General features: G+C 43.5%; 1 protein-coding gene across 3 annotated transcripts; it reads left to right on the top strand.

Annotated features, from left to right (window-relative positions):
- Window positions 1–1852: 1852 nt before the first annotated feature.
- Window positions 1853–9592, top strand: LOC125516478 (uncharacterized). 3 transcript variants are annotated; one of them, XM_087531175.1, is made up of 6 exons: window positions 1914–2362; window positions 3212–3357; window positions 3571–3667; window positions 4525–4752; window positions 8334–8393; window positions 9376–9592. In XM_087531175.1, exons 1-5 carry the CDS (start codon window positions 2099–2101, stop codon window positions 8370–8372), a joined length of 774 nt encoding a protein of 257 aa, XP_087387301.1. In that variant the 5' UTR covers window positions 1914–2098; the 3' UTR covers window positions 8373–8393; window positions 9376–9592. The 3 variants fall into 3 exon arrangements, with proteins under 3 accessions (XP_087387300.1, XP_087387301.1, XP_087387303.1); XM_087531177.1 differs by lacking the exons at window positions 8334–8393; window positions 9376–9592 and adding an exon at window positions 5110–6741; XM_087531174.1 differs by lacking the exons at window positions 8334–8393; window positions 9376–9592 and having other exon boundaries at window positions 1853–2362; window positions 4525–4992.
- The last annotated feature ends 12769 nt before the right edge of the window (window positions 9593–22361 follow it).

Here is a 22361-nt window from a genome sequence, read left to right as displayed (position 1 = left end):
GACGGGCAGACCTGGTCCAAGTTTTAGAATTATTCCCTACGAGGCCATTCTTTTTTTTGTAATTCAGACGCTTTATTGATTACTCAGACATAATACATTCGTGGGTAATACAATGACGGAGAAAGTTTGGAACAAAGTTAATCCAAAGACATCTCCGACCAACCTCACTAGCTTGTTGAACACAGAGATGGGCTGCCATATTGGCTTCCTGTCCAACATGCGATAACGTATAACTAGTGAAATCCCCGCTTAGCTCCTTCACCTCTTGCATAGAACATGCAACGTCAGCCCTTTCAGAGGCTTGCGACTTCCATAGCTGAACCACATCCAGAGCATCGCTTTCAATCTCAACTCGCTGCCAACCCAAATCACTTGCTAGTATGATGGCATCACGGATAAGCGTACGCCTCCATGAGTCTGGCAGATGCAGCAAACTCATACCATCTGGATTGTGCTCGTATAAGGTTTCCTGATGCATTGCACACAACGTATCTGGTCCCTCCTTGACCTGTAGCTTCCACAAACTGGGCATCAACATTTATTTTTAGAACATGTCCCATCTGGAGGCTTCCAGCGCACTTTCACCTGAATGATGGTCTTTTGCTGCTCCTTACCAACCTGAGAAAGGTCCATTGCAATGTCAATTGCCCACAGGGCAGATTTTGCCATAGAACGTTTCTGTTCTCATCTCCAGCCGTTGCCCCCCCCCCCCGGGGGCGCCCCTGGGGGTGAGCCGGCGCAAAAAATCGGCCTGGGGCCGAGTTGGTCCGCGTTCAATTTTTTTAAAAAATATAGCAAAGTTCAAAGTTCGGCGAAGTTCGGCATATATCTTCCCCTTATAATTAATAGAGTTAAATGTACTGGAGGTCCTAAAAGTTTCATCAAGGTGTTACTTTAGTCCTAATTCTTTCAAAATGCATCTTTAAATCCTAATTCTTTAGTAAGTGGTTCATTTGAGGTCCTTTTTTCATGAGTGCTCATTGACCTGCCCGCGTGGCACGTTGACCCATGCCACGTTGACAGAGGGCCCAACTGGCTGGCGAGGAAAATACACTGGTGATCCTAAAAGTTTCTGAGCAGTGTCACTTTAGTCTTATTTTTTTTTCAAAACGCACGTTTACATCCTAATTCTATAGTAAGTAGTTCATGCGAGGTCCTTTTTCGCACGATCATTCTATAGCTTGTGGAGGAGGCAACGCTGCCGACGCTGCTGCAATGCTCCTCTTCGTCACTCGCTTCCTTGCCGAGGAGCTTGCTGCCCCAGCCATGGCGACGGTGTGGGCATGAGAGAGAGAGAGAGAGGGGTGAGAAATGTCAAGAGGGGGAGGGTACAAGGGGCTTTCTCTAAAAAAAGAACAACCACAACGGCCTCTAAGTTGACATGGCATGGGTCAATGCGTCACGCAAGCATGTCAGAGAAAGATCATGCAAAAAAGGACCTCGCGTGAACCACTTACTATAGAATTAGGATCTAAACATGCATTTTGAAAGAAGTAGGACTAAAGTGACACTGCCTAGAAACTTTTAGGACCTCCAGTATAGTTTTCTCGCCTGGCGGTTGGGCCCTCTGTCGACGTGGCGTGGGTCAACGCGCTAGACATGTAGGGCAATGAGCGCTCATGGAAAAAGGACCTCGTATGAACCACTTACTAAAGAATGAGGACCTAAAGATGCATTTTGAAAGAATTAGGACTGAAGTGACACCCCGATGAAACTTTTAGAACTGCCAGTGCATTTAACTCTAATTAGTAATAAACCAGCTATTGCCTCTGGTTGTACGTCGTCGCCAATTTTGCAGAAAAGTCCTTGTGGTTTTCGGTATTAAACCCGCGGTCCTTTTTAAAGTGAGAAAATGTTTCGAGCCCAGATCCGGCCCGCCCAGGCCCGAGTGCCGCGGCCGCCACCACCACCGCCCGACCCCGAGCTCCTTCTCCCGTGCGGTTCCTCCCCGGCCTCCCTGCCGCCACCCAACCTCCACCAGCCGCGCCTCCCACGACATCCCGCCGGCAGCCCAGAAACGCCGCGCCGCCTGCCGCCCCTACCTAGCAGCACGACCCCGACTACTTCCACCACCCGTGTTGTTGCGCTCCTCCCGCGTATGGCCACCAGCGTCAGATCCAGCCACCGCAGAGCCCTGCGTCGCCAACCACCGCCTACAGCGCTGGATCCGGTCGTCCCCGACCATCTACCACCTTCTTCTACCTTGAGCCGTAGGAGAGATCCCCCCTCTCTTTGTAGTTCGGCGCTGGAAGCCAGGCTCATGGACCACGCCGCCGTGACCGGATGGGCCGTTCTCCTCCTCCCTTCTTCCTCACATGCGAGCATGCGCAGCTCACATGTCGCTCACTTCTCTGTTGAGGAGGTGAGCAGGTGCTCCACCGCCTTCCTCCGGCTGTCACCTCCACGACACCCACCCACACGGTGGACCGCAGTGAATACTCCAAGTGCAGTGCATCAGCCACGCTACTTAGGCATCACGGGAGTTGCAGTTCGGTGCCCAGTCCCATAAGGAGCAGTGGCAAAAGTTTGATTTGCGCAATTTAAGGTTCAGTTTTCAGTTCAGCTCCCCGTTTCACGGGACATGTGTAGTTCATTACTGCGTGCTAGCAGATTCAGTGTTGTTGTGTGTGTGCGGTGCAGTTCATCGGTGGGGCAGTCTGGCTGGCGGCCATGTGTTGTTCTTGCTCCTACCTTGGATCCAATTCTCCATGACATCCAGGTCTGCGACTGTGGTTTGGGCAGCACATGCAGCTGACAGCGCGGTGTTGGTTCAGCTCGTTGGCATGCGGCTCTGTACCGCGGGCGTGCAGCTCACCAGTGTCAGGCTTGCAGTTCCTTGGCGTTGGCAACCAATAGTTGTTGGCGTGCCTCTCTAGGCTCCTACCATAGACCTGGATATGTGGATAGATTTCATTTATTCAATGGTTCATTGATGCACGAGTAAACTAGCAAAGCGGCATCCTGCTTATGTAGCTTTCCGTCCATTGACTAGCCGGCTATCCATGCAACTGGTAATGACTGTGCAACAGCCAAACTTAAATAAAAATCATACATCCGGCCTCTAATCCCTTGCAATTGATTATATATTTTAACAAACACGAGATGACGAAACATCATTTAATTTTAAGAGAATCAATAAATTATAGAAACTGAAGTGGCATATATATGACAGTCTGATCTGTAGGCCTTTTATGTTTTTTTCCAAAAGCAGAGAAGGCAAAAGAATCTCATCTCCAAAGTGTTCAGTGCAGAGAAGATGAACCATGCAAAAACTCAGGGTGGACCATGGTGGCTTCACTGCTGGCGGAACGGCAGAGGGCTTGGCTGCTACCAGGGTGATTCAAAGGGAGTATATAGGTAGAGTTTTTGCGGCCTCTTGCATGAACATGATTAATGGTAGCTTATATTCCATGACATGATTTTACAGCTGTAATGATATGTTTCATGCGAGAGGACATAAATTTGCATCATATTTTTCTGTCCAGTTAGTTCCAAATTACAATGTTGAGTGGTCCAGTGAGTAGTGCTTCTATAAGCAAGTGAATGATAGAATGATGCACGATTCTGCAGGTTAGACGAGCCGCTGACAAAGACAGGCCTCTATTCTGAATTTTTACTTGCAAAGATGGACCATCAGCTACATAATATGTTGGCTAAACTCTCACAGGTCGCTAACAATTTTTATTTATTGTCATCTTGGTAATTGGCATTGGTGGTATTGTCTTTTGGTTCAACAGAATGTTGTTCAAGTGAAAATGCAGAGGAACATGTTGAACAAAAGATGTGGTATAAAAGGGAAAGGACAGCCTAAACAGTACAATGATGCAAGTTCAGATTTCATATGCTGTCTTCCCTGCCTCATGAATATGCTAGCATGGTTGTCTTGTAGATTATGCACATGTCTTTGTTTTCCATATACTGTCGACGCATTGTGTAGTATGTACTAATTCTAGGGAGACTGATCTCATACTGTTCACTCTTCAGAATTAGTATTTATAAGTTTTTGTGTGGTTTTAGTACCTCAGTTAAGAAATAAACATTAGCCTTCTCTAAAGAGGTTTGCTGCCTTGCTTTTTATAATTCTATTAATTTATATTAATCTCCTTGCATAGAACTTCTGTTGCATTACTCCCCCATTGCTGTTAGTGGCCCTGTCACAAGAGATTGTTGTAAATCCTCAATATGTGTTTGATGTAAAACCATGTCCAATCTACTACATGGTGTCTCAGTCTCAAGTTCATAATTTCTGTATCATTTGAATTGTATACAACAAGATACAAAAGCAGTAGGTCTCCAGCTGGCACAAAAATGCAGACTTGATTTGTTTCAGTTCCTTAATACATCTACTACAACCTACAAGAGACCCTATCTAAGAAAACAAAATCAAGGACCAATGTACTTCTGACATTATTTCTCATTAATATCAAATTAGAATAACATTGATGGAACATATTCTTTTTCTCTCCTTGCTTGAGTTAATGGAGTACAGTATTGCATTTTGCTGAGATGTTCTGCTCAATGCAGGTTTGGAGCCGACCAAGGAAGTCACAGTTTAAGAGCTCGAGGAGGAGGGGCGTGTGGAGGTTCCCGCCGCCAGTGGCTGCACTGCTGGTCTTCGTCGCCTGCTCCTGTCAGATCCAGCATGACCTATCCTATCGGTTCTCCATCGCTTCACTCTGCTTCATGTGCATATGTGCAGAGAAGATGACGACCCCGCCCCTGTTCTTCGCCAGCCACACTCTCCCTTATGCGGTAATAAATCTCAAGAAATGCCCTTTTCGTTTACATGAACATCAAACCTACTTTTTTGTTTGATGTTGGTGCATGTCCTGCCTGATATGTGTGTTTGGCTGCTGCTGTGCGATTGCTGGCTGTGTTGCTACTTGTGGCAATAGTTATTTTGTTTAAGTATGTGGGACGACAATGCTTCTGTCTTTTGGTGGAATCATTTTCCTTTTAATTTAATTACCTGAGAAAAAATTCTATATTTTCTTACTTCCCTTTCTCTGTTGTTTTCATGGCTAACTATTTGAAGTTATCTGTTCACTTAAGCAGTTCTTACCTGCGGGCAAGTTTTTGTATGTTCATCTAATAATGGAAAAGATTCAGACCTTCAATTTTGTAGGAACGATTTTATTGCTCGAGTAAGATATGTGTTTACCAAAGAACATGAGAAGGGCAAGTTTTTATACATTGGAACTTTCATTACCCCCAGTATTTTAGTCCTTTTCCTTGCATCTTGCTCCCAGGAATCCTTGAGTGTATAGGTTCTCTCCATTGAAACCGTTTAGGTAGAATTACTTATGGTGGTATAGTTGTTTTACCAGTATTATAATTCAGTTGTGCAAAATTTAATTGCGGCTGTAAGGATTCAGGTTTGTCTCATGGTAAACCTTATCAGTTAGACCTGGTAAAAGTTGAATACTGCATCCATTTATATTATATTCTGCTGAATAATATATCAAATTATTCGTCTCTTTTACGACGGTTTGCTAGCTTATTTTGCATAGCATTTCTAACAGCATCAAGTGTGTTCTTTGATGAATCCTAAACAGATATAGACGTACATCTTTGATTAGGCCGCCTAATCAGTTTACTTTATCTAATAGATTGAAAGTTTTTTGGTTTCTATTTATGGTGAAACAAATGGGTTCCTCACAATTTAGTTGATGGTAAAGAGTTAGTGAAGCCGACATTCCAAATTACTTTACTAGATTAATCGTATTGCACTTACCTTTCATAGAATATGAATATTTACTTTGTTTTTCATATCACATCTTTAAGATATTTAGTTGAATCTGCTTCTATTGGCACCCAAAAGTTTATCAAACTATTTTACTTTTCCTTTATGCAGCATTGATTTACAAAAAATACTCAACCTTATTTCTGACGTTTACAAAATTATATTAAAAAATATTGCATAGTGGCACTGGAGCAGGTTATATTTCATTTTTTGCCCGGTGCAACGCACGGGCATTTGTACTAGTTACATTAAAAAAGCGGATTTTTATTACATAATATATATAATTAAAAAAAGAACTAGCTAAAAGCGGAGTAGTTGCCGCCGTCGTCGTCGTCGTCCGGCTTCTCCTCCTTGACGCGGCCGTCCCTGGTGGACCCCTCACCGGCGTCGCCTATGCGGGCTGGTGGCGGCGGCGCGTCGTCGTCGTCGCTGTCCTCAATGACGACGATTTCTCCTATGTCGCGGCCCTGCGGTGCTGCGCGAATCGTTCGGGGAAGAAGACGCGCGGTGTCGCTGACGCGGCGGGCCTGCGGCTCTTTCGCGCCAAAACCGCTCGCCCCGGCGTCCCCGAGCGTCCCTCAGTGCGCCGGGTTCGGCCTGGGTCCGCCGGTGCTAAATTCGGCCCAGGCCGGCGAAAATCAGGTTTCTGAGGGCGCGACTGGGCCGATTTTTCTGCGCCGGCGCGAAAAAAACGTTTGGGGAGGCCTTTCTGGGGGCGCGGCTGGAGATGCTCTTACATTGTGTTTGGACCAAACAGACCACGCGCTACATAAGATCATACATGTTGTGTGACGATCGACCTTACTTCCTTGACCCTGGAATCATATCAAGTGGCCATGAATCCGGATGGAGGTTGGGCACTTTAATTCCTGCTCGCGCCTTCATTTGTTCCCAAAACATGTGAGCCCATGGGCAGGTAAACATTCGAGGCCAAAAATTCAGATAGTGAATTGGTCGAAAATACTCACAACTGGAGCTTGATTAGTGGTGGAGACAGGCGGGCCCAACAGGGGCCTGCCCCCCCCCCCCCCCCCCCCCTAACATCTGGAGCTTGATCACGATAAACTCAAGAGCGATCATGTAACATCTCAAATTTTCAATTTAAAATGTTATACACTAGATCATCATGTATATCATATTTTTCTTGCATTTTGGTTGATCCTAGAAATTTCACGCAACTCAAGGACCCTCGGAGAGAGCTGGAGATTTCGTTATTTTCATATTCGAGTTTTCTCAAATTTTGAAAAGAGGATCATTTGATTTATTTATTTTATCTTCAATTATTTTCCGGTGTTAAAGTATATGAGAGAGGGAATAATATGACTTTCCCAAAATTGAGGAAAAATGAAGATTTAATAAATAGATCAAAGTTTGTTTGCCGGAGTTTATTCGCATTTTATTTGGATAGAGAAAAATGCGCGTTTTCGAAAATTGCATTTTAGGTCCGGAGAAAAGTTCATTTTGTTCGACTCATTTTTAGGAGTCGGAGAAAATTTACTTTAGATTTTTTCGGAGTTTGTTTAGTTCTCTTTTTGTTTTTCTGCGCGCGAAATCAGTTAAAAAAACAAAAACAAAAAAAAAACTGGACCAAGGCCGGCCAGGCCAAGGCCCAGTCGGGCCAAAGGCCACCGCCCCAGGGAGCCGCGCGCGCCTAGCGCTGGCGCAGGAGGCCGCCGCCTCGCCTCTTGCTCTAAACCGAATCCTAGTAGGATTCTTAGCCCCTCCCCTTTCCTTATTTCGTTTCTTTTCCTAGTTGATCTCTCCTATTTCTTGTCCCTTACCCTAAGTTTTGTCTCCCCTCACCCATATAAATACCCAAGTACCTCCCCTTTAAATCATCAAACCCAAAGCCTAGAGCTACACCACACCCCGCGCCGCGCCGCCCTAAGCCGCCGCCCGCGCGCTGCGTCACCGCCGCCGCCGCACCTTGCCCACGCCGCCGCCCTACGCCGCCGCCGCCGGAGCCCCTCACCGGAGACCTCGCCGAGGTTGCCCCGCGTCTCTTTTTCTCGGATCGTTTTCTTCTAATCGTTCCGATTCTTTTCTTCTCTAAACCGTTCTGGTTTTCTAGATCGGTTTTTCGTTCGGTTTTCTTCTCCGAAACCCTAGATCGGATTCGTTTTCTTCTCCGATTTAGTTGCTTTTGGACTGTTCGCCGGACCGTTCGTCCTAACGAACGTGATCACCGGATTCTTCTAGGTTAACGACGTCCATTCGTTTAACCGTTCTTTTTTTTCTTTTCGTCGGATTTATTCCGCGATCGCGATCTCAGATCCGATCTTCTTTCTAGTCTTTCTTTTCGCTCGTTTATCGGAATCAGGTGATTCAAGCGCCTGGAGTTTCGTCTCGAAACCGCCGTTCCGTCTAATCAACTTGAACAAGCTTTTGCTACAGTAAAATTTTGACCTAGATTCAACTTGCTAGAACCGAGTTGTTTTCTTCTGCCGCTTGTTTTTCCATCGTTTGTTCGGTTCGTTCTTTCTTTGCAACCGGAGTTCTTAAGTTGAACTATCTGGTTCGATCTCTTGTTCGAGTTTTACCTGTGCATTAGATGAGTACTTATTGTATGCTTGTTGTTTGTCTGCGATAGATTACCCGGATTGCGCCGCTTGTTACTTCGAAACCCTAGGACTCGCGGATCATCAGCAAGGCAAGTAACACTTTGATCATACCTTTTCTACAACCCATGTTTTATTGCATTAGATCAATCCTCACACATTGCATGATTAGGATCTAATTAAATTGTGGGATGGGAAGTAGATGAGGTAGTACCTATTACCTGTATTATTATGAAACCTTTGGGAGTTACTTCTACGTTTGCTTATTATGCCATGCTATGCTAGTAGACGTGGATTGGGTGAGTGATATCCATGACAGATGTGAGATTGATAATTTTAATGGTTTATCTAAGGTGGCAACCTAACACACATCTGGGTGGATTGAGGCACCTGATGTCTATCAGGACTTGCCTGTTTTTTTTTTGGACCGCCACCCAGGCTCAAAGGGATCATAAGATCTTTCATGCTAGAAACTTCCGTGTGCAGCCACATGCTACTATGGGCTCTGGCATAGTTGACTAAGTTGTGCGAACTCTTACGGGGTGGACTAGCAGATGTAGGGGAAGTAGGTGTACCGGTCTACCCCACATGTAAGGTGCTAGCGCTTCTGAAAGGCTATGTCTCGGTCATCCGTTTCTCAAACACCATGTAGTGCGAGAAAACAAATGGAGGCGATCGAGTCATGTGGGGAAAAGTGCGCAAACCTCTGCAGAGTGTACAAACTAATCATGATTAGCCGTGTCCCCGGTTATGGACAACTTGAGTATCTAGTACTTGAATATCATGTGAATCTCAACATGTTACTTCTAATTAATGTTGTTGGGTTTTAATTGTACTTTTAATTGGGATTGAGAATACTGTCAACCATTCTCAATGTTTCACAACCACCATGATAGTTAAATAAACTTATTCCTTTGCAGTAGGGAAAAACTGGCTTTACGCAAAACTGTAACCATAGAGCTTTCCACCAGCCATATATGCATATAGTATAGCTGTTTCATTCCATTACTCTCTATGTGTTCAGCATATTCCATGTGCTGACCCGTTTTCGGGCTGCAACTTCTCATGTTGCAGACTTTTCAGACGACGATTGAGGTGTTTTAGGTCGTGGTTCTATACTCAATGATGCCGTTGGAGTTGATGGACCCATTTATCTTTCGAGTCTTCCGCTGTTATCGATATTAGATGGCCTTCAGCCATATTTATTGTAATAAGTTCTTTTTGAGCCATCGATGTAATAAGTGTGTGATTGCAACTCTGCTATAAAACCTCGATGTACTGTGTGGTGTCAGCATTACTGATCCAGGGATGACACCGTAGCACAGTAGACGTGATCCATTCAGGTCAGGTCGCTACAGATCATGCAACTGTCATGCTGACCTAGCTGGATGAGTCGAAACCACTAATTTATAGCAACAACTTACTGACGGTGTGATGAGCACATACAGATCCATCCATGCAATAGGATCAAAGCAATCACAAATGGCCATTCTCAGGTAGCCTATTATGTCTTCTCTGCAGCCCCTCAGAGCAAGATGGGCAACATTAGTTCTCATTATCACAGCCAAATCGAAAGCAGGATAGCAATACCAGAAGGCGAGTTTAGTCATGACCAGTGAGGATTACATGGACAGAATATTCATTAGGGATAAATTACCCGAGGATAAAATGGCCTACAGACTGATAGCAAATGAAGCTGAAAGACAATCTTGTCCTGCACATAAAGCACAAAACAATCTTGTCCCCAACACTCAAGAAGGTTGTCAAGCTTCTTATCTTGCACGGTATAGTAGGAAATGATTGGTAAATAAAATAAAAACGGCACAACAAAAATATATATTTGATGAGGTTTTTAGTAATAGAGAATAGGGGTATAGGTTTACTAGTGGCATCTCTCATCAAAATAGCAGTGTAGTGTGGTTAACGAATAACAGTTGGCAGTGATTGAATTATAATATTTATATTTATGACTATGATCATTAATGGTATAATCTCATATAGGCGTTATGTACACCGTTATCCAACTGCATCTACAACTAATAATCCACCCAAACCGCTATCCAGCATGCATCTCAATTCTCGAAGTATTAAGTTCATGATAGATAGAGCATTGCAATAAGCAAGATGACATAATATATATAGTCAGTAAAATGTCAAGAAATATGACAAGAAACCAACATTTTATCCTTATTAGTATCATCAAAGTACGTTTCTTGTCCCTTTCTGTCACTAGGATATAGATCACCGTAAAAATTAGAACCCACTATAATGCACCACTCTCTCTGAAGAAATACCCATCAACTTGGCTATAGAAGACAAATAGAACAAAGAGCATACAAAGCTATTCAATTATACAACAGGTGGAAGAAATACATGTATTCATTAATTCACCAGATAAATAAGATTCCAAATCAGGGAGGGATGGTTACCAAGTCAAGCAACAACAAAATCAAACACTTGCATCTATGGGGGAAAACACCACCACCAACACAATCTAACTAAGCTGATGAGCCAACAGCTACACCCTTGACGACCATGCCCCATCTCTACTTTGGTAAGGAAAATCATCTTCTTGAGTCTGAATTCTTCGACACAACACTCCTACAGAGGAGTAGACAACAATTGTGCACATGACTCAAACTAAAAGAATTCAAAAACCATTTCTGTCCTGCCCGTGTATCTTCATTACGAGCACCGGCTCCCGTATGACCTTGTCCTTCTATGGAAACTTGTTCGCCTTTATATAAGCCGCCGTGGGCAATGTAGTATGGTAGCTATTTTCGAGGGGTGTGATACCGTCAAGTGATCCTGCAAACGCAGGGCACAAAATCTCATGTAACTGTAGATCGTTGAAATAGGCTAATATTCGCATCCCTTACAAGTTTTTACTCGAGTACAGCAGGGTGCGGAAGTCAGAAGCCCCTAGATAAACGACGTGGTGATACAATCCAGTTGCGCATTTAAATGTTCCCTCTATGGGTGAATACCATTACTCATCGACAACTACCGACTCTGAGAGGTGATACGTCTCCAACGTATCTATAATTTTTGATTGCTCCATTCTATTATATTATCTGTTTTGGATGTTAGTGGACTTTATTTTACACTTTTATATCATTTTTGAGACTAACCTACTAACCGGAGGCCCAACCCAAATTGCTGTTTTTTTTGCCTATTTTAGAGTTTCGCCGAAAAGGAATATCAAACGGAGTCCAAATGAAATGAAACCTTCGGGAATGCGATTTTTTCAACAAACGTGATCCAGGAGACTTGGAGTGGGCGTCAAGAAACAATCGAGGAGGCCACGAGGCAGGGGAGCGCGCCTACCCCCCAGGCGCGCCCTCCACCCTCATGGGCCCCTCGTTGCTCCACCGACCTACTTCTTCCTCTAATATATATCCACGTACCCCTCAAACATTCAGGAGCACGACGAAAACCTAATTCCACCGCCGCAACCTTCTGTACCCGAGAGATCCCATCTTGGGGCCTTTTCCGGAGCTCCGCCGAAGGGACATTGATCACGGAGGGCCTCTACATCAACTCCATGGCCTCTCCGGTGATGTGCGAGTAGTTTACTTCAGACCTTCGGGTCCATAGTTATTAGCTAGATGGCTTCTTCTCTCTCTTTGGATCTCAATACAAAGTTCTCCTCGATCTTCTTGGAGATCTATTTGATGTAATCGTCTTTTTCGGTGTGTTTGTCGAGATCCGATGAATTGTGGGTTTATGATCAAGTTTATCTATGAACAATATTTGAATCTCCTCTGAATTCTTTTATGTATGATTGGTTGTCTTTGCAAGTCTCTTAGAATTATCAGTTTGGTTTGGCCTACTAGATTGATCTTTCTTGCAATGGGAGAAGTGCTTAGCTTTGGGTTCAATCTTGCGCTGTCCTTTCCCAGTGACAGCAAGGGCAGCAAGGCACGTATTGTATTGTTGCCATCGAGGATAAAAAGATGGGGTTTATATCATATTGCATGAGTTTATCCCTCTACATCATGTCATCTTACTTAAAGCATTACTCTGTTCTTATAAACTTAATACTCTAGATGCATGCTGGATAGCGGTCGATGTGTGGAGTAATAGTAGTAGATGCAGAATCGTTTCGGTCTACTTGTCACAGACCTGATGCCTATATACATGATCATACCTAGATATTCTCATAACTATGCTTAATTCTATCAATTGCTCGACAGTAATTCGTTTACCCACCGTAATACTTATGCTTTTGAGAGAAGTCACTAGTGAAACCTACGGTCCCCGGGTCTGTCTTCCATCATATTAATCTTCCAACACTTAGCTATTTCTATTGCCGTTTATTTTACTTTGCATCTTTATTTCTATTTATCATAAAAATACCAAAAATATTATCTTATCATATCTATCAGATCTCACTCTCGTAAGTGACCGTGAAGGGATTGACAACCCCTTTATCGCGTTGGTTGCGAGGTTCTTATTTGTTTGTGTAGCTGCGTGTGACTCGAGCGTGATCTCCTACTGGATTGATACCTTGGTTCTCAAAAGCTGAGGGAAATACTTACTCTACTTTACTGCATCACCCTTTCCTCTTCAAGGGAAAACCAACACAATGCTCAAGAGGTAGCAAGAAGGATTTCTGGCGCCGTTGCCGGGGAGATTCGCGCCAAGTCAAGTCAAGATTTGACTCCCGACAACGAGCCATTTCTGGCACCGTTGCTGGGTAGTCTACGCACAAGTCAAGACATACCATGTACGCATCACAAACTCTTATCCGTCACATTACATTATTTGCCATTTGCCTCTCGTTTTCCTCTCCCCCACTTCACCCTTGCCGTTTTATTCGACCTCTCTTTTTTGTTCGTCGCTTTCTTGCTTGCCTTGTCGTTATGGCTAGCTCTCTATCTTCTCCGTTGTCTCCCGAGAATGAAGTTATTAATTTTAAGCAAAGGGAGGGAGAAAATCTAAAAGACGCTTGGTATAGAAATTGCAATGCTCAAAATAGATCTACCAGGAAGCAATCTACTTCCGATCTTCTCCGCAATTTTTATGTAGGCGCTACTCCTTGGTACAGATATATTCTTGATACCATTACCGGAGGGAATTTCTTGGGTAGCCATACTTTTGATTCTTATAATGCTATGATAGATTTGTTTAGCTCACCACCTCTTTTGGTTAATGGAACTATGTTAACTTTGGAACATGTGATGCAAAGGCTTGAAATTATTGAGAATAAAGTTGCTACTGTAGAGTTGATTGAGAATTTGGATAAAAAGACCCACAACCAAATTGCCCAATATGGATCTAAGGTGGGAGTTACTCTGAAAAGTTTTAAGGAAAAAGAACCCATAGTTAATGAAATAATAGATCAAGATTCTACTAGAATTGATAAACTTGAGGGAATTATCACCAACTTGGGGTCCGCTTTTTCTTCCGTTAAAAATACTCCAAATCCTCCTACCAAAATTGCCAAGCTTGTTTATGTTCCTAAAAATAAGGGTGAATCCTCTAGTAAGGAAACTGCGGATTTAAAATCAATAAGTGTTCATCCCAATCTTTTCGCTATCATTAAGGAACCGTTTGCTACAAATGATTTTCTTGATCATGTTCCTAGGAGTTTGATAATTAATAAAAATAAAGAAACTCCTAGGGGTTATAGGTGTCTTATTGAAGAATTGCCCACCAAAGATGTCAATACCTAGATCAATCCTTGCTTTTATGCCTAGCTAGGGGCGTTAAACGATAGCGCTTGTTAGGAGGCAACCCAATTTTATTTTTATTCCTTGCTTTTTGATCCTGTTTAGTAATAAATAATTTATCTAGCCTCTGTTTTGGTTGTGTTTTTTGTGTTTAATTAGTGTTTGTGCCAAGTAGAACCATTGGGAAGACTTGGGGGAAGTCTTTTTGATCTTGCTGTAAAAAACAGAAACTTTAGCGTTCACGAGAATTGCTGCCATTTTTATTTGGGAAGTGCTATTTAGTTAATTCTTTTTGAAGATGATTAATAGATAAATTACTCACGTCAAGAAATTTATTTTAGAATTTTTGGGGTTCCAGAAGTTTGCGTTAGCTACAGATTACTACAGACTATTCTGTTTTTGACAGATTCTGTTTTTCGTGTGTTGTTTGCTTATTTTGATGAATCTATGGCTAGTAAAAGAGTTTATAAACCATAGAGAAGTTGGAATAAAGTAGGTTTAACACCAATATAAAGCAAGAATGAGTTCATTACAGTACCTTGAAGTGGTGTTTTTTTTCTTTCGCTAACAGAGCTCACAAGATTTTCTATTTTGAGTTTTGTGTTGTGAAGTTTCAAGTTTTGGGTAAAGATTTGATGGATTATGGACCAAGGAGTGGAAAGAGCCTAAGCTTGGGGATGCCCATGGCACCCCAAAGTAAAATTCAAGGACACCAAAAGCCTAAACTTGGGAATGCCCCGGAAGGCATCCCCTCTTTCGTCTTCGTCTATCGGTAACTTTACTTGGAGCTATATTTTTATTCACCACATGATATGTGTTTTGCTTGGAGCATCTTGTATGATTTGAGTCTTTGCTTTTTAGTTTACCACAATCATCCTTGCTGTACACACCTTTTTAGAGAGACACCCATGATTCAGAATTTATTAGAATACTCTATATGTGCCTCACTTATATCTTTTGAGCTATATAGTTTTTGCTCAAGTGCTTCACTTATATCTTTTAGAGCACGGTGGTGGATTTATTTTATAGAAATAATTGATCTCTCATGCTTCACTTATATTATTTTGATAATCCTTTAGAACAACATGGAAATTTGCTTTTAGGAATAATGTAAAAACTTTCATAGAAAGTGCATTGAATACTATGAGAAGTTTGATACTTGATAATTGTTTTGAGATATGGAGATGGTGATATTAGAGTCATGCTAGTTGAATAGTTGTGAATTTGAGAAATACTTGTGTTGAAGTTTGTGATTCCCGTAGCATGCACCTATGGTGAACCGTTATGTGACGAAGTCGGAGCATGATTTATTTATTGATTGTCATCATTATGAGTGGCGGTCGGGGACGAGCGATGCTCTTTTCCTACCAATTGTCGTGGGTTTGTCACGGCAGATGTCCTCATGAAAGGACTTAGTCGTGGAGCCATCACAATGGGTTAGCTTTAAGGGGTTAAACCAGACAAGGGGACACGGGAGTTTATACTAGTTCGGCCCCTTCGATGAAGGTAAAAGCCTACGTCTAGTTGTGATTGGTATTGCTAGGGTTTCGAAGGCCAGGGAGCGAATCCACTTTGTCTGGCTCTCGAGTTGTTGTTGTCTGTCTCTAAACCGTGGCCGGGTCGTCCCTTTATATACATAGGTTGACGCCCGCCGGGCTACAGAGTCCCGAAGCCGGATCATAAACGTATCCGGTTCGGCCTCTCTCTTTCTATCTTACTATACAAGTTACATGACTAGGCCGGTTTACATTTACAGGCTGTAACCCGCCTTTGGGCCCTCCGTAAAGCGCTATCATCTTTACATCTTCATGGGCTTCTAATCTTCAAAGAGTCAACCCGGCTACATAAGGCCGGTTTACCTCCAGTAGTAATATCCCCAACATTAGGCCCAAGATTGGTTTGAACTTGTTCATGTCAATCTTCCACACTTAGAAAAAATCTTCTCTCTTATCTTCATTTTTGATCTTGTAAACCGCCATGATGTCATACTTCAAAATTACGATAAACCGCCCTGATGTCATCCATCCGTTGATGTCGGAGATTTCCTTCATTTAATATATATCCAGTCATCGAGGCGACACCTTTATTAACTCATCCATTTTTTGGGCTCCTCGATTCCCGTACTTGCCATTTTGTCACTTCGCCTTATAAATAGGACCGAGGGGTCATTTTCACCGTTTCCCCCCCGTGCCTTTTCGCGTCGTCTTCCTCGCGCCGCTCAGCCTCTGGAGCTCCGCCGCCACCATCGACCGTCACCTCTGCTCCAACCTTGGCCGCTGCATCACCCTGAACGCACCAGAATACTGCGGCGCCCTTCCGCTTCCTCACCAGCTCCGGTAAGTTCTCTGCTTTTTTTTCACCATAGATCTGTTCCAGGGTTTCGACATTCCTCGCAGTTCTTCCGAAGTTCATCAGTGCTGTTCTTCCCTGTTCTTCCTTTAATATATAGATGAACACTTCATGCTTGACGCATCTCTTGCCGTAGCTTACCTACCATGGTCATCACAAATCCTTATGCGCAAAGATCTGATCTAGTCTGTCAAAAATTGCTTCAGTTCTGCATCCCTTCAAGATCCAATTATTTTTGCTTTTCTGTCTTAGCTTTAGATCCGAAAGTTTTATACATCACTGTGAGATCTGTTTCTATGTTCCCGTGAAATCTGTTTCTCCTCGCACCAATATAAGCGGTTTAACTTTGTATAAGTAGTCTATGCCATTAGCCCTCTGATAAACCGGAAGAGCATTTTACCTTCATAATTATGCTCCGGTTTAACAGTGTCTGATCAATCCTATGCTAGCATTACTAGTCTCCGGGTTGTACTATTTATCATATCAGTATGTTTCTTACTCCCTTGTCTCTTGTGTATAATCATGCGTAATATATAAACCGGCCTTTCATTTTCAGTTTGTTCACTTTGCAATGGCCAAACAATTCACTGCCTGCAACTGGGCTCGTTCCCGGGTTACTGAGGCTCAATTGAATGAGATGGTTAGCATCGGCTCTTTGCCTAAGAAAACTGAGATCAAATGGCGAGTTCCAGGAACAGAGAATCCTCCAACACCAAGGCAAGGCGAGGTAGTAGTCTTTGTTGACCATATAGGCCGTGGTTTCAAACCGCCAGGGTCAAAATTTTATCGAGATGTGCTTGCCAGCTTCCAACTGCATCCACAAGATATTGGTCCCAACTCAGTCTCCAACTTATGCAACTTCCAAGTCTTCTGTGAAGTCTATTTACAAGAAGAACCAACTGCAGAACTGTTCCGGGATTTCTTTCACTTAAACCGGCGCACAGAGTTTGTAAATGGCCCGAACACAGAGCTTGGTGGTGTCTCGATTCAAAAGCGGAAAGAAGTGGAATTTCCTCATGCAAAACATCATAGCCACCCAAAGGAATGGAACCAAACATGGTTTTATTGCAGAGACACTTCGCCTGAGGATGAAAATCCCCTCCCCGACTTTCGTGATCATAGACTATCCAACACTCACCCAATGCCACAACGCCTGAGCTCTTCAGAAAGGGCAAAATACGCTCCTCAAATCGCCAAGCTCCGGTCCTTTATGGCAAACGGTTTAACAGGCGTGGATTTTGTGCGCTGTTGGATATCCTGGAGTATCTTGCCGCTAAGCCGGCGTCCCGGTTTAATGTGCGAATATACCGGTGAAGTTGACGATCCTCAACGCCACTGCAATATCCAATTATCTGAGGAAGAAGTTACTGAAGGTGTAAAGAAAATTCTGAATGAATCGGAACTGGTCTGTAGTCAAACCGGTCTGAGTCCCTTCTATGCCAAGAACAAACCGCCTGCTGTAAGTATTACACTTCCTCTTCATCTCTAATATCTTTAACTTATACAATCTGTAACCCTTCTTCTTTATATATATAGGGTGATGACCCCTTCTGGAAACGGAAATCCATAGATAAAGCGGCAAAGCCAACTGGAGACAAAGTGGTCAAGCCAACCCGCCCGAAGACCAAAGCCGTAAAATGGACGTCAAAGCGGAAAACGGCTGACCGGATTAATATGGAGCTTGATGATAATACTGATGACCCAGAAGTTGAGGTAGAACTTGACTCACTTGGCTCTCTTTTTATGCATCTTGTTAACAATGATCTTCCTCAGGAGGAGGCAGAAGCTAGTCAGGCTGATGACGTAGAGGTAATTACCCTTTGCTCCGGTTCAGACTCTATGCCAACACAAAAAACTCGCCAAGCAATCCGAAAAGTAAGCTTTTCTCATCCTCTTGCTCACTTGGATCCAACATTTATTTTGAAGACTCAACAGCATGAAGCTCGCCGGACAACCCGGCACAGTGGCCAACAGGTCACCTCTGCCGGTTTACCTGATACTCCGGTTCGGAAGCGGCGGTCTGAGGTCTCTCCTACTTCTAACCATTCTTACCCCAAGGCAGGTTATTTCAGACAGCCTCTTAATCTGTCTGATTCAAATTATCAGGTGACACCTCCTTCCTCTTCTGGTGAATCGACAGCAAGTCAACTCCCCCCTTTGAAAACTGTGGCCGGGTGAGTTATGAAAAACCTTTCCTTTTAATGCGCCCTACATCTTTTGAACAGGATGTTAATCCTTTTTTATTCTGTTTCCAGGGCCAAAGCCAGACCCAGCAAGAAAGCTCGGGTCACCAATCTGCTAGAAGACCCTGTCGCCGAAGAAGAAGAACCAAGAGGTGAACCGGAGCAGACTGGTGAACCGGAAGGCCTCCATCCTAAAACAACTTTTGATGATCCGCCCTTAACGGCCAACATACCGACGAACCAATAGATGCTGAGCCTGCCGCCCCTGATACTGAACCGGCAGAACCAAACCGGGCTAGTCCAATGAAAGACACTGAAATTCCATCATCATCCACCAAAAATCCTGAAGGCCAAGGTGATGACGTTATTATTACTGGAATAGGCCACAGCTCTCCTGGTCATCCCGTCATTTTGGCTCAGCATAGTGCCAAAGAAGAGCAAATTGCCAGGGATAAAGGTAAATGGAGCAGCGACTTATCAAACTATGCTCATCTTAATGCTGATGAGCTTCATTCCGACTTCTTGAACCGTCTGCACTCAAACCGGGATTATGAAGCCGGTTTGGTGAATTTGATGAAAGAACGATATGAGGTAAATTCTTCTCCCTTGTACATTGATTTATAGCTGAAATACTATTCCAAGTAGCCCCCAAGAGCCGTTTTATGATTGTTAATCATAAACCGGGTCTTTGTAACACTTCAAGCATCCCATCATTGATCCTTGCAAAGGCGTGTCCTCAATTATAGATAAGACTCATGTTTTGAAAAAATTAGATAACTTTCTACAGCATAGCCCCCAAAGGCCGGTTTAACTTGGCAAGTTAATCCGGTTTTTAATCCACACCGCCGGTTTAGAACAAACGTACATTAGCCCCCAAGTGTCAAGGAGAATGCTTGCATTGTTCTGGAGACTTGTATAGAGTTTAGTATTTGAGAGCAAATAGGCATTAGCCCCCAAGTATGAAGTAGATAACTTGTTATATGCTTTATACTTAGTGTATAAATATGTTGTTTTGTTGAATATACCTTCAATGTTGCAGGCTGAACTGAGAAGCAAAGATGCCCAAAACTCTGATTTGCAAGAAAATGTGAAGTCTCAACAAGCTGAAGCTGCAAAAGCCAAAGAGGAGCTGACCCAGGCCCTGGCCAAAATGGAAAAGCTGAAAGAATCCTTCAACCAAGATCGTGCTGAATGGGAAACCGAAAAAGCCGGTTTAACCAAAAGAGCTGTAGACGCCGAGGAAGCCCTGAAACCGGTAGTTGAAGAACTAGCTGGTTTGAAGCGCCAAATCAATGCTATGACCTCTGCTATCTTTGGTAAGTGTCTGCTTATGTATGTTGCGCCAGTCAATGAATCTTAAAACTGACCAAAATGTTGATAAAAATCTTTGGCAGGAACTCGGATCACTCATCTTGGTGCAGATATGCGGATGAAGCTCAAAGCGGCATATACATTGGTTGAGCAGCTTTACTCTGGGTCTCAGTGAGCCATTAGTACAGCGGCTTATAACAAACCGGCGCCAACTTTGATTAAGGAGACCCTTGAGAAGCTGGGCATGTTACCAGCGCGTATTGTCGAGTTGAAGAGAGCCGCTGCGAGAGCAGGAGCATTAACCGCCCTTATTCGAGCCAAGGCCTGGATTCCGGACCTTGAAGCGAGGATATCATTAAAGGATATCCAGGCGTTAAAGAAGACGGTTCAAACTTTGACAATGATGATCTTTGGCGGCTGACCAAACAGATGCGGCCAGCGGCCAGCAAATTGGCCGAGGACACCGATTTGTCCCATTTTCAACTGTTTTATGATGCAGAAGGGAAAAGACAGCCGGCCTATATCCATGAAGTCGAAGAACTTGTGCCTCCGATTCGTAAGCACACTTACGCCCCTGATATTAACCCTTCTGATCTTACCCACGAGGAAGCAGTGTTCCAAGCTTTAACCGGAATCGATTGGTCAACGGCTAATTTCCAGCGGCTGGGGAGGGATGAAGAAGTGCCTACACCAACTGATCCGCAACTGTAAAACCGTCGTGATGAAGAGTCCTGATCCGGTCGCCGGTTTATATGGCTACTGTAAAAAACAATGGCACTGTTTGAGCCACTTTGAAGCTTCATGTAATAGGATAGCTGAAACTTTGTTTATCTGCCATGCCATCGAGCATGTTTCATAACGCTTTGTGACAATCTGTGCCGCCCTTCAGGATATATTTTATGCATAGCCTATGATGACTTGCCTTCCTGGGTCCAAAAAACTTAAAAGTGTCTAGCGGTTTACCGCTAGACATGTCATAATATCCAAGAAGTATATAGTACTTTAGCTGAATAATCAAGTGTTTGTACAAAAAATAATGTACAGAACATACCTCATTGATTGACCAAACGTGTATACAGCAAAGGTGTTTAACACCAACCCGATACGTTTGATAATATTATCTTCATAATGCTGGTCTATATATCAAACCGGACCGGTATAACTACCGGATTTTCTTTATAACACTGGTGATTTAGTCAAACCAGACCGGGTTGATGACCACCGGTTTATAATTGATCATGTGCCAACAACTGGTAGTTGGAAAGCAAGCCGGGTCAAGGACGTCGGTTTATCAAAAAATACTTATGATTTTCAACAAACAAAATTCAAATAGGAAAATATGCGAGGCTTTTTACGAGCTGCCAGGCTCCAAATCGAGGCTTTTCATGGGCTGCCAGGCCTCTGAGTTAAACCATTTATCAAAGCCTTTTAAGATGGGCCTCCAATTAACCAATCATCATTTTAACTGTGACAAGTTCAGGGTCTGTAAAAGATTGACTTCTCAAACGTTCGATGGGTCATACCAGGATTACCTGGATAGGAGTGGCTTACTTGATGAAGGCAGGCTAACCCAGGGTTTTAGGTGAATACAGCAGGCTTCCAAGCCGTGGCTTGATAGCCAATTACGAGGGTCCTTTCAAACTCTTTGTTGCTTTGCAAAAAAGAGCCCCAAGTAACTTTGTGAGTGATGCTCAGTGTGTGCCTATGTTTGAGTTTGTACTATGTACAACACTCTCTTTGGCTCCACAAATTTTCCTTGTATGGCTTGAAATGCCTATCAAGAGGTGTAGCTGAGGTTCAAACATGACCAAGCCCCCTAGTGATTTTCTTTATCTCTATGCAGCTGCTAAATCTGGTTTAACAAAGACTCCGCTTTGTTAGTTATCATGTAAAAGCACACACATGATATAAGAAAGAACAGATACCCCGCTTATAACGGAGGCTCCGGTTTATTATATGATATATACACTGTCATAAATATGTACAGATGAAGAGCCTATGGCTTCAAATATAATAAGGCCGAAGGAGAGCTATGTTCCATGGCCGCTTTGTCTCCTGCTCCGATTGACGTGAATATTCATGCTCTCGAACATCAATGAGGTAGTAAGATCCGTTGTGCAGGTTTTTGCTGACCACAAAAGGTCCTTCCCAAGGGGGGGATAACTTGTGCATATCAGTCTGATCCTGGATGAGCCGGAGCACCAAATCACCTTCTTGAAAGGTTCTAGTTTTAACCCGGCGGCTGTGATAACGTCGAAGATCTTGTTGATAAATCGCCGAACATGCTGCTGCAAGATCACGCTCTTCATCCAACAGGTCCAAAGAATCCTGACGTGCCTTCTCATTATCAGCCTCAACATAAGCTGCAACACGGGGCGAATCGTGACGGATGTCACTAGGAAGAACTGCCTCCGCTCCATACACCATGAAGAAAGGTGTGTAACCCGTAGACCTATTGGGTGTGGTGTTGATGCTCCATAACACAGAAGGTAACTCCTCAACCCAACAACCCGGCGTCCACTTTAAGGGAACCATAAGCCTT

The sequence above is a fragment of the Triticum urartu genome, chromosome 6A (genome assembly GCF_056163025.1).
Source record: "Triticum urartu cultivar PI428250 chromosome 6A, HENAU_Tu73, whole genome shotgun sequence".
Lineage (NCBI taxonomy): Eukaryota > Viridiplantae > Streptophyta > Magnoliopsida > Poales > Poaceae > Triticum > Triticum urartu.
Note: the sequence above shows the minus strand (reverse complement) of the source record. Positions and strands in the feature narration are given on the sequence as shown.

What these genes read in the sequence shown, in the direction of transcription:
- LOC125516478 (XM_087531174.1), top strand. Translation starts at nt 1,853, where the DNA reads ATGTTTCGAGCCCAGATCCGGCCCGCCCAGGCCCGAGTGCCGCGGCCG. An exon ending in CTCACTTCTCTGTTGAGGAG is followed by an intron (nt 2,363 to 3,211) that starts GTGAGCAGGTGC and finishes TTCCAAAAGCAG; the next exon opens with AGAAGGCAAAAGAATCTCAT. An exon ending in GATTCAAAGGGAGTATATAG is followed by an intron (nt 3,358 to 3,570) that starts GTAGAGTTTTTG and finishes ACGATTCTGCAG; the next exon opens with GTTAGACGAGCCGCTGACAA.